Source organism: Onychomys torridus, chromosome 15, assembly GCF_903995425.1.
Source record: "Onychomys torridus chromosome 15, mOncTor1.1, whole genome shotgun sequence".
Classification (NCBI taxonomy): domain Eukaryota; kingdom Metazoa; phylum Chordata; class Mammalia; order Rodentia; family Cricetidae; genus Onychomys; species Onychomys torridus.
Window position 1 is genome coordinate 474,189 of NC_050457.1, and position 13,078 is coordinate 487,266.

General features: G+C 37.6%; 1 protein-coding gene across 1 annotated transcript in view; it reads left to right on the forward strand.

Annotated features, from left to right (window-relative positions):
• Positions 1–12,412, forward strand: part of Pcsk1 (proprotein convertase subtilisin/kexin type 1) — a 46,494-nt gene extending 34,082 nt beyond the window's left edge. Inside the window, exons 10-14 of the mRNA XM_036207118.1 lie at positions 2,769–3,002; positions 4,112–4,269; positions 5,280–5,413; positions 7,269–7,430; positions 9,330–12,412. Coding sequence (XP_036063011.1) covers positions 2,769–3,002; positions 4,112–4,269; positions 5,280–5,413; positions 7,269–7,430; positions 9,330–9,707 — 1,066 coding nt within the window. The 3' untranslated portion in view covers positions 9,708–12,412. The remainder of the gene's footprint in view (positions 1–2,768; positions 3,003–4,111; positions 4,270–5,279; positions 5,414–7,268; positions 7,431–9,329) is intronic.
• The last annotated feature ends 666 nt before the right edge of the window (positions 12,413–13,078 follow it).

Here is a 13,078-nt window from a genome sequence, read left to right on the forward strand (position 1 = left end):
TTACAAGTGGTTGTGAGCCACCATGTGGTTGCTGAGAGTTGAACTCATGATCTCTGGAAGAGTAGTCAGTGCTCTTAACCACTGAGCCATCTCTCCAGCCCTCACAGTACATTGTTATAAATGCAATTTCAGTATACATAGTTATAGAAAAGGCCTTTTTTAAACTGTGCTGTAAATTTTTTAGAACCATAACCTTAAATATTCTAACAATATTTAACATAGCTCCTTTCAAGAGTAATCTCATGAAGCCAAGAATTTCTTGACAACTTTCATCTACTCTCATCCCTCAATATCTGGCAAGGATCAGGTTTAGGATCATGTTCTATAGTGCTCATGTCTCTTATATGAAATGGTATAGTAATTATAAACAATATATATACATCTTCTCATATATTTTAAGTAATTTCCAGATTACTTATAATACCTAATACAATATAAATCCTATGTTACACTGGACTGTCTAAGGAATGGTAACAAGGAAAAGTATATACACATCAGTACAAGTGAAAAGTTTTTCTTTTGAAAATTTTCTTATCCATGTTTGATTGAATCCTAAATATGTGGAACCCAGGAATATGGAACTCTAACTACACCAAAAAAAAAAAAAAAAAGGCAAGATGTATTAGATGTGTTGAGTAGGTTATAAGCCCCTGTCTTTCAAATCTGATTGAAATCCATGAATCAATTTACTTGTATTCTAAATATTAGAATTGTAAGTTCTAAATAAAAGAACTAAGTATTAAGCAAGAGAATATGTATTTACAAAAGTCACTTAATAATCCCTAAAAGGAGATGCTTATTTTTAGCACTTTATTTTATTTTATTTTTTTAGAGCTTCCTCATGTTTCTTTTATTTGTTTGTTTGTTTGTTTATTTTAATTAAGAAATTTTCCATTCATCCCACATATTAGTCACAGATTTCCCTGTACTCTCTCCTCCCCCCCCCCCAACCCACCCCCCACTCCCACCTCCCCCAAGGCAAGGTCTCCCATAGGGAGTCAGCAGAGCCCAGCACACTCAGTTGAGGCAGGTCCAAGCCCCTCCTTCCAGCGCCAAGGCTGTGCAAAGTGTCTCATAACAGGCACCAGGCTCCAAAAAGCCAGCTCATGTACTAGGGACAGGCCCCTGTCCCACTGCTTGGGGACCCCTCAAAACAACTGTCTCACCTATCCAGAGGGCCCAGTCCAGCACCATGGGGGCTCCCCAGCCATTGGTCCACAGTTTATGCATCTCTACTAGTCTGGCTAGCTGTCTGTGCACTCCCTCCAAGCATGGTTTCCACATCCCCCGCCCATGGAGTTCCACCTGGGACCAGTCTTAGATCTCTGCATCTGATTCCATCTGTCAATGGATGCGGGTTCTGTGATGACATTTAGGGTATTCAGCCATCCAGTCACCAGAGCAAGTTAGCTCAGGTACCCTCTCCACCATTGTCAGTAGTCTATGGTGGAGTCCTCATTGTGGATTCCTGGGGACCTCCCTAGCACTCTACTTCTTCATATTCCCATGGTGTCTTCATTTATCATGGCATCTCCCTCCTTGTTCTCCCACTCTGTTCCAGATCCAGCTAGAATCTCTGTCTTTCCTAAGCTCTCTTTCCCCTGACTCTAGCCCTCCATTACCCTCCCCTCACCCCTAGTTTTGTTATGTAGATCTCATCCATTTCTCTATCACTGGGCAATCCCTGTGTCTTTCCTAGGGTCATCCTTACTAGCCAGCCTCCCTGGAGCTATGGGTTGTAGGCTGACTATCCCTTGCTCCACATCTAGTATCCTTTTATGAGTGAGTACATACGATGTTTGTCTATCTGAGTCTGGGTTACCTCACTCAGGATGATATTTTCTAGTTTTATCCATTTGCCTGCAAACCTCATGTTGTCATTGTTTTTCTTTGCTGAGTAGTACTTCATTGTGTATATGTACCACATTTTCTTTATCCATTCTTCAGTTGAGGGGCATCTAGGTTGTTTCCAGGTTCTGGCTATTACAAATAATGCTGCTATGAACATAGTTGAGCATCTGTTCTTGTATGATTGAGTGTTCCTTGAGTATATACCCAAGAGTGGTATAGCTGGGTCTTGAGGGTGGTTGATTCCCAATTTTCTGATTTCCAAAGTGACTCTACCAGTTTGCATTCCCACCAACATTGGAGGAGTGTTCCCCTTGCTCCACATCCTCTGCAACATAAGCTGTCTCCAGTGTTTTTGATCTTAGCTGTTCTGAGAGGTGTAAGATGGTATCTCAGAGTCATTTTGATTTGCATTTCCTTGGTGACTAAGGGTGTTGAACAATTCCTTAAATGTCTTTCAGCCATTTGAGCTTCCTCTGTTGAGAATTCTGTTTAGCTCTATAGACCATTTTGTAATTAGACTGTTAGGTATTTTGGTATCTAGTTTCTTGAGTTCTTTGTATATTCTGGAAATCAGTCCTCTGTTAGATGTGGGGTTGGTGAAGATCTTTTCCCATTCTGTAGGCTGTCATTTTGTCTTATTGACCATGTCTTTTGCCCTACAAAAGCTTCTTAGTTTCAAGAGGTCCCATTTATTAATTGTTTCTCTCAGTGTCTATGCTACTGGTGTTATATTTAAGAAGTAGTCTCCTGTGCCAATATGTTCAAGACTACTTCCTACTTTCTCTTCTGTCAGGTTCAGAGTATCTGGATTTATGTTGAGGTCTTTGATCCACTTGAACTTAGGTTTTGTAGCACTTGATTTTATAAGAATACTTCATTTTGTCCCTAAAAGATACTTTGGGTCACTTTCTCTCTAGCCCAAATCTCACCTGGCGAGATATGCAGCATCTGGTTGTCTGGACCTCTGAGTATGACCCATTGGCCAATAATCCAGGTTGGAAAAAGAATGGTGCAGGCTTGATGGTGAATAGTCGGTTTGGATTTGGTTTGCTAAATGCCAAAGCTCTGGTGGATCTGGCTGATCCTAGGACCTGGAGAAGTGTGCCAGAGAAGAACGAATGTGTTGTAAAAGACAATAACTTTGAGCCTAGGTAAGTATCTCTGAGAATTTTAAACAACTATATGCCCAAAGCACAGTTTTATTAAGATGTTGTCATTTAAATTTTTTCTCATGCACTTGGTCTTATGAAATAAATGAGGATGGATTTTACCAGTATTTGCTTTGTCTGTGTCTCTATGGGGAGTCATGGAAAAAACAAAGATCTGCTGGTCATGTAAACATATTTTCATTTTCTTCTTGCAGACTACCTACAGTGTAGCATTAAGCCTCAGAGGCACCATTGTTTTATATAACATTAAGACAAAACATCCTCAAACCAAGAACAATCAACATCTAGATTTAAGATATTATTGTTTGTTCTAAAAATGGATTTTAGAATTGAAGGAATCCAGTATTGCTAACTAGTGTTATCTAAGGCTTATTTCCAAAGTAGCCCTACTTCATACTGTAGTTCTATGTCACAGATGGATTTTCTTCCAAGTAGGGCCCTTTATGTGCGTGGTCATGGAAGCAGAATCTGCTATGACTGTTAAGCTGTTTTATCAAGGCAACCATAATGATAAAAAAAAAAAAAAAAAAAAAAAAACAACAAAAAAAAAAAACAAAAAAACACTCACACTAAGTCCCAGAGCCTGGAAAGCCTGGGAGCATGCCTCAGGAAGGCCTTCTACACTAAATCAATTTTTAAATGAGAATCTTATTGATATCTTTGTCATGGACCACTTTTGTTGAAGAAAAACCTATTTGAATTTGATTGTACAGCAATATCATCTTATTTATACATTTGTGTTTCTTATCATTTTTTTTTTGGTTTTTTGAGACAGCTTTAGAGGCTGTCCTGGAACTTGCTTTGTAGACCAGGCTGGCCTCGAACTCACAGAGATCCACCTGCCTCTGCCTCCCGAGTGCTGGGATTACAGGTGTGCACCACCACTGCCCAACTCTTATCATTTTCTTATGCATTAAGTTAATCTTTAGATAATTATGAATTGAACTCTAATTCAGGTAATTCTATGATAGCAATAAGCCTTGCTGACTATCTGGTCAAGACATGCGTATACTTGTGCAACTGTCTCAAACAAGCAAAAGGATGGCAGGAGAGATACCTTTCCTTCAATATTGCTTCTCTAATGTATGTAGAGCCCTGAAAGCTAATGGAGAAGTAATTGTTGAAATACCAACAAGAGCTTGTGAAGGACAAGAAAACTCTATCAAGTCCCTGGAACATGTGCAATTTGAAGCAACAATCGAATATTCTCGTAGAGGAGACCTTCATGTCACACTCACTTCTGCCGCTGGTAAACTCCAACTACCAATCAGTGGTTGTACAACTTAGTCTCCTTGTGGGCATTTACAGTTCTTTTTGTGATGGTAGATCTTTTCTTCCTGCTCATTGTCACTGGATCCTAGATAGACAAAGGGTGTTACCTGCTCAAGTATGCTAATTAATAAGCTTTTCTGAAATCACCTGTTTTCAAACTAAGTTCATTTTACCAGGTTAAAGACAGTGAAATATTTTTGAAAAATTATCAAAACCTATAGATATGTCTGGATCATTGAAGAAAAAAAGTCAGGACTTGTTACCCATAAAGTTGAGAATAGTGATTAAGTCTTTCACAGCAATATGAATATGAATATATATAATCATACAGACTTTACCCTATTTCTGAGAGAATCCTACTTAAGATCAGTTAAGGACTGTTGAGCCATAAACCACAATCCAACCCAAAGTTGTCCCAATATATTTAAGTAAGTTGATGGACCTGTGAGATAGGCAGCAGGGAAAGACACCTGCTGCTATTCCTGATGGCCTGAGTCCCATCCCCAGGACCCACATGATAGGAGAGCACTGACTCCCACAAGCTGTCCTCTGAACTCTGCATGCATGCCATGGCTCACACACATGTGTATGGGTAAGTGCTCAAGCACATACATGAGCACACAGACACACACAAATAAATAAATAAAAATATAATTAAATATTTCTTACAAAATATTTTGATAAAATTCAGTCGAATAATTTCAGTTTCCATAAACACTAGACAAGGAAAGATGAGCTGTCTAACTCTATGATCTTTCTAGCGTACGAAGTCTTAGAGCTTGGGAGTAGGCTCTATTGAAAGTTATACTTTCTAGATGCCTTGAAGTTTGACTGAAATACTGCTAAGATTCCCATACCTTCCCATTGACAGACTATAGTTCACTTAATCTCACTCTTGATTCCCAGTTACTAAATTCTAGAGTGAATCCTATGATCAGACTGTCAGGTTAAGATATTCACTAAATTATGTTTGTTGTATAAAAATAGGAACCAGCACCGTACTGTTGGCTGAAAGGGAACGGGATACATCCACCAATGGCTTTAAGAATTGGGACTTCATGTCTGTTCACACATGGGGAGAGAATCCTATAGGCACCTGGACATTGAAAATTACAGACATGGTAAGCATAAATAAGAAGACAAAGAAACCAAGCTCATTTTCAAATACTTCGAAGTATTTTAAAATGTTGATGACATCACTTAGTTAGATTGTAATGAACTTGACCTGTCCACTTCTTTGCAAAAGAAAGATAGGCAATGATTTTTAAGAAACAACTAAACTCAGCATGCTGAAAGGGATAAGAAAGGTATGCAGGCAGCCATGTGGCTGTGGTCCCTGGAACCATCCATAATCATGGACAGCCTTTGCTGTGATACTTTGCTGCAGTCAAGGAGATCATCCTCACAACTCTCCCGCTGCTCTCATTGAAGCAGCTGCCTGCTTCAGGTTAAGCAATACATCTTGTTTAATATCTTTTTTCTACTTTTAGTAACAAAAAAAAAACACTAAAGTTTTTTTTTTTAATTTTTATTTCTAAAGCTCAAATGATACTCAAAAATGTTACAATTTTAGAGCATTACAGACTTTGGAGAATTGGGACTCTCAGCTGGTAAAACCTATATAAACACTTTAAGAACAGAAAGATTTGGAAATCTGAAATACTTCTGGTTCCCATCATTTCAGATAATAGATTTGTGCTAAAACTCTTTGACATGCTTTAAAGTATGATGCCACAAGGATGCAGTGGCAGGGCTGTATCTGATATGAAGCCACATAGCTGAGTTCTTTGTTCCTGTACCATTGACCATTCCTCTGCTTTCTCTGAAGGTTGGGATGTAAATGCATGGTGTTCCACCTTTGAGTTCTGAGAGAAAAGTATAAGGACCAGCAGTGCAGATCTTATTCCCTAGATAATTTAAAAAAATAAATCACTTTAAACTTCTAAAGAAGCCAATTAATGCAAATTATGTATTTTCTACCTTTTTCTGAGAATAACTTTTTTTTATAGATTGTTAAAGTAGGACCAGCAAGATGGCTCAGTAGTTAAGTCCATTTGCCATCAAGCTGAGTCTGACTCTTTGAGTTTGATCCCTAGACACCACATTGTTGAAGGAGAGAATCAACTCATATGAGTTGTCTCTGGATTCCAAACATGTGCTTTGTCACACTGTGCATGCTCACACATACACACAGAATTAATTAATCCATCAATTAATTAATTATAGTTTAGAAAATGAAGACTATAGTAAGTTCTGTTCTAACAGGTAGAGAGCAGTATTTTTACTTATTAGTGCTGTTCTTGCACTTGTCCTCAATTCTTAAAAACAAAAAAGATATTGTATGTGTATGGGTGTGCTGCCTATATATATGTATGTATGTACATATGCATATATAACACATTCATGTCTGGTACCCAAGGAAGCCAGAAGAGGGTGATGGATCCCCCTGAATTTGAGTTACAGAGGATTGTGAACTGCCATGTGGGTCTGGGAATTGAACCTGGGTCGTCTAGAAGAGCAGCCAGTGCTCTTAGCCACTTAGCCACCTTTCCAGCCTCTCCTCAATTCTTTAGCTCCATTTCAGTTGCAGGCTGCTTACCAAGATGGATCCACTTCATGTCAAGTCTATATAGCCTGACTCCACAGTTTTAGATATTTGACTTATAGACGTTTCAGCTTTTCAAGAACAGAACCACTGTGACAGAATAGATTTACACGGGGAATTCTTCTTTAAAAATAGATGCTTGAGTGTGAAGCAATAAATCAGGTTTTTTTTTTAAATGTTGAACTTACATAGTATCAGTTTTTATAAGAGGAATGGATCCAGTGGTTTCTTTCAAAATAGATCTTTGAACATGAAATGCACAATACCACTAAAATTAGATTTTTAACTATGAGATTTTTTTTGGCAAGTTGAATGAGTTTGTTTTATATTTGAAACACTGTCTAAAATACACATATGCTTGCTTTTACTAGTCTGGAAGAATGCAAAATGAAGGAAGAATTGTAAACTGGAAGTTGATTTTGCATGGGACCTCTTCTCAGCCAGAGCACATGAAGCAGCCCCGAGTGTATACGTCCTACAATACTGTCCAGAATGACAGGAGAGGAGTGGAGAAGATGGTGAATGTTGTGGAGGTCTGTGTAGCTCTGTTCTTGGCATGTTCTCTCTTGAACAGTAGTAAACAATGAGTGAGTAAAGATGCATCTAATTTTTAAGAAGGGAAGAATTTGTATATTCATAGAGAGAAAGGGCTTGGGAGAGAAAAACTGTTGGTTTCCAACGGGATGAACCTTTGTTTTTTTCTTTTGTTCCTAAATCTGGAGTTTATTAATTAAAGTTGATGACATAAAATTAAATTCCATAACATGAATTTTATCCATGTACAACAGCATATTGCAAATTGAGCTGTGTTTCACAGTTATATATACCTATTATAATAAATTGTGTAGTATTGTATTGCAGTGCAATTATTCAGTCTTAGTTGGATGGTGGTGGTGCACACCTTTAATCCTAACACACAGGAGGCAGAGGCAGATGAATCTCTGAGTTTAATGCCAGCCTTGTCTACAAAGTGAGTTCCACAATGATCAGGGCTACACATAGAAACCCTGCCTCAACAAACAACAAACAAACATATATACATATGTTCAATCTTATTTTATTTTAACTGTAATCTCTGCAACCTAGACAGAAAAACATTTAAAGAAAGGAGACCAAGGTTAGACAGTCAAATAATGTAAGCTTCTCTTTGCTAATTTCTGTTTAGTAATTGGCACTTAGCTGACATGCCTTGGCATTATTAAGAAGAGGTATAAAACCACAATTTCTCTCAGAAAATTTCAGAGGGTAGCCAATGTGATCCTGGATCCTTTGCCCTTTTTAGAAGTCATGAAGAAATGGCATCTGTTTCCCCACATTGCCAGCATCTAACGTAGTGCCTCTGCTGTAGGGAGGATTTTAGAATCTTTGGAATAATCTTTCCTAAATGGGAGATCTCTCTGCTGGGTTTTAAGGCATGACATTTACATGAGGAACTTATAAACTAACAGAGAGAACCTCAGCTAGGGTTCTGGCCCCTGTTTGTATTCTACTAAGCAGAGTCCAGGCATGGTTTCTTCACAGCAACAAGGAGAACTTATACTGTGAGTGTGTCTCCAAGGTTCCTTTCAAAGTATTGACAGGACTTTTCCTTGTTAAAGTATTGAAATATGATCAGCTCTTCATATGGTGGGTTCTAAATTCTTATAGTTAACCAAGTATGGATGAAAAAATATTTGAACCAACTGCCTCTTTACCAAACATGTACAAACTTATTTTTCTGTATCCATTCCCTTAAATAATGCTGTATACCAAGTATTTACATTGTATTAAGTATTAAAAATGGTCTAGAGATGATATGGTATACTGGAGGATATGTGTAGGTTATTTAGCAATCTCTTGCATTTTATGCAAAGGGTTTGAGAATCCATTGATTTTGGTATTGTGGAAAGTCCTAGAGAACAACTGTATTTACATAAAGGTTGACAAGGAACCACTTCTCATATCTCCTAGTTTCTGACCTCTCCTCCCTAGGACCTTCTCAGAATCTAATAGCTACTAACAGGAGCAAGGGTCCTTTACTCAGCTGCATTTGCACACAGCAACCAACTGATGCCTTACAAGCAAGCTGTTAAATATTTATCATCATTTCTGCAAATGGATTAGATTGTAGCAGGCTTGAAAGTGAAGGAATACAACACATTAAATACATACTTGCATAGTCTCAACCTCCAAAACCAGCAGTCATGGAAGCGTTCTGATTTCTACTTTACAGCTAAAATTCTGGGAGACTGAAAAAGCTGCCAACAGTGAATCAGTAAGTGGGAAAATAAGAATTGAAATACAAACCCATATAACTCCAAACCTTGTGTTCTCTCTACTCTCCAAATTGCTTCTCAGGGGACCTGTAGTGGGCTTGTGTTAGGGCTGCAGCTAGCTTTCCTGACTGTAAATAATAAGCTTCCCCCCTTTGTTGATGACATTTTGTATTTCAGGAGCAGCCCACACAAAAGAGCCTGAATGACAATCTCCTGGTGCCTCAAAGCTCCAGCAGCAGCAGTGTGGAGGGCAGAAGGGATGAGCTGGCACAAGTGGCTCCTTCAGAGGCAGTGCTGAGGCTCCTACAAAGTGCTTTTAGCAAAAACTCACCTTCAAAGCAATCACCAAAGAAGTCTGCAGGTGCAAAGCTCAGCATCCCTTACAAGAGTTTCTACAAAGCCCTGGAGAAGCTAAACAAACCCTCTCAGCTTGAAGATGCTGAGGACAGTCTGTACAGCGACTATGTTGATGTTTTCTATAATACAAAACCTTATAAACATAGAGATGATAGGCTGCTGCAAGCTCTTGTGGACATTCTGAATGAGGAAAATTAATAGTGTGGCCCCAAGTTGGAAATATTCATGCATCCTCCTTCCCCTTAGACTTTTCTGGGTCTAGAGTTGTGTCACTGATTTCTATGCTTATAAAGTCCTTGTTGGTGTTTTTACTTTTTCTCCTCAAACTGTACCTTGGGGTGAGTTCCAAAAGGAAAGCAAACTTCATGAATGGGTCTCAATGTTTAAGAATGTCTTCCCTATCTGCACAAATAAAGCAACTTCTTTCAAAAGTCCCTGTCGACATACCCAGTGGAATGGCTCCTTGAGCTTCTCCCCCATTTCCTATCTCACAAGAATAGGAAAAGACTGGGAGATCCATTTTAATTTAGAAAAGTTATCTACAAAGGTGGGGGGTACTACAGTTTATCTTGTTCCCTATTTTTGCAATTGAGTCCTTAGAATTTTGATCATAAGGAAGCCTTCATAAAGTATCTAGTGAAAGTTCACAACTAGGTCTGCACCCTAGGCAGCACTATGTGTTGCTCATGCTGAGGCTGATAATCTGACCATTTTAGAGAGCGGCAGAATAAAATGCACTATTTACATATGAAAACAGCTCTTCAATTTTATATTAGATAGAATAGTTATAGAATACTTCTCTTGATAGGTGTACCATGCAGAGATCTCTATGGATCCAAAGATGGCTGTGACTTATGCTGTATATGGCCTGGCCTTCTATTTCCCTTTCTGTCTTGTATGTTTTCTTTCTGAGCTACAAACTCAAAACTCAAAGAACTAATTCATGCTTATTTCTCTGAACAAAATTATGCTTGAATTTGGCAAATGCCTAGTCATAGTTTTGTTTAATAACAAGCAGCCACTCAGTGTATAGAGAACCAGTGTACTAACAGAGAAAATAGTGATTAAAGGGGAGAAGCAGTGAGACATTCTCACAATGTGTTCCTAGGACAGGTTCTTCTAGTTCTCTGTAAATGAGTGTTCATTTCTGGACACCACAGGGTCTTCTCTAATCTCAGAAGAAAGTATTCAAATTCTTACCAAATTCCTTCCATGTTTCAAATCAAAAAACAGATGGGCTGCACTTAGGTCTTATTTGTCCTTCCTGTAAGTTATGCAGAATGTCTCAAAAATGCAAAGGACTGTTCAAAGTGTGAGATTTCACATAAAATCTGATTTTCAGATCCATCATCTATCACTGCAATAGCCGGCAAAAGGTAGCTCCTTCTTAGTACGATTCCAAGTCCAGGATTCCCTGGCTGGCTTTTTTTTTTTTTTTTTTATTGCAATAGCCACTTTATTTGTTACTACTCAGTATCCCATGGGCATATATTCCTTTTTAAATTAAGTGTGTTAATTGTAGAAGATAAGGTTTCATCTTGACATTCTCCTCCATGTACTTCATGAACATGGACAATGTCCATCCTCCATTAACCTCTCTTCTGTTTGTTCCTACTTGTCCTCCTCTTCATAAGTGCTCCTGCCTCTAATTCCTGTCTTTGCATTTCATCCAGATTACACATAGAAGAGAAAATGTGATATTTGTCTTTTTACACATGTGATTTTTGCCCAATTCCACACTAAATGTATCTGTATAAAGTGCAAATGTGTTAGGAAAAAGATTTCACACAAGTACTTCCAGGCAGGCTTTGCCATTAATAATTGAGTTTGGTATGACCTAGTTAGTTTTTTGCATTTATAAGTAAAAAGAGTACTTGGAATCCTAAAAATATCTTGGGAGTTTCATTTAATATGAACACTTAATCTTATCTCACTGGATATTCATTTCTATTATTCATTAACTAGAGACCCCTGCTTCCTTCTCTTAGCATGCCAATGCAGACTCTAGTTAACTGTATGCTTGCATTCTCCAACTGAGTTGGTTTGTAAATTTTCTACTATGTCTGAGCATTCTACAGTCACTTCCAGCACTGAATTAGTTCAGAAAGACAATTGCTTTTTCTTTGAGTGTGGTTAGCATGATAAATTTTCACCTCCTGTTTTATCATTTAAATTTATACATAACAAGGTTCTCTTCAGAGCCATGCCCATGATGCTTAGAAGGCTTGCAGTAGCCCTCTGTTCTTGAAGGTTTTACATGGTGTTTGTTAAAAGGTTTAAATGAAATTTTCACTATTGTAGCAAATTAAAACTGAAAAGGACTTAAGAGTTACTACATTAAATTTTAACTAATTAAAAATGGCCTAGAGGAAGATATCACTAATTGTTAATTAGTGATTTAGAACAATGAAAGAGTTGGAGGTCAACATCCTTTCCTAATCCTTATACTAAATATATAGAGATTTTCTGCAGCCCTTTTGAATAGCATCTTTTCCCTATAAGAACCCCAACTTGTGGGCTATAGCCAAAGGTTCACTCTGGATAAGCTTTAATATTTAGACAATACTATGTTTGAATGTTTCCATATTGTTTAGACAAAATATTTTTGTCAGTTTGTTTTTAGTGCCTATGTGGGTTTTTGTGAAAATGTTAAAAATGATAATTATATAATATTTCCCTTGGAATTTTAAGCTATATTTTCTTTACAGGTATTTATAATGTACCAAATGCTTTTATCAAACAGAATTTTAAAAGGCATATTAAATTATATTAAAGAATCAAAAGCTTTCATGAGAATAAGAATGCTTCATCCAATAAAATATTTTTGAAAGGCATGTCCCTCTGTGAATAGGAAAGTATATATGTATATATATATATACATATATGTGTGTGTATGTGTATAAAAGCATATGTGTATATATGTGTGTGTGCGTGTGTGTGTTTGTGTGTGTGATACTAAAAGTTATGTTTATCTAATATCCTAATACAATGTACAACTGAGTCTAACATGGTTTTAGAATTCTTAATGGAACTTCAACATTACACACTTGATGTATTAATCAGAACATGTAAAATATACTTATAAATAAGAATAAATGCTTCCTCATTAAGTCAAAAAGGAAAAGCTCATGTTTTCAACAAAAATGGGTTCTCTCTTTTTCCCAATGCGTTTTCCAAATGGACTTTAGAAAAACTGGAGGTTTACAGTAAAATGGTGATTAACTCATTTTTAGGTGATTTGGCTTTCTTAGAGGCAAATTAAGTACCTACTTGAACAGGCACATTTCATTTTCATACCCATCCCAGGCTTTCATGTTCATGAGAACACAGGGAAGCTGTGTGACTGAACCTTAATTGAGATGGTGAGGAGGAGAAAAGGCAAAACAAAAAGGACTCATTGCCTTGGAGAAATCATTTGTGACAATTCAGTTTATAAGGCAAAATAAAGCAGCCAAGCTGTGGCCCCTTCCTCCAAAATGTCCCTTGATGAAGCCTCCAGTCTCCATTCTCAGAACAGTCTTCCCCCTGCACAGGCTACTACCCCTCAAAATTCCACAGCTCAAAAACAG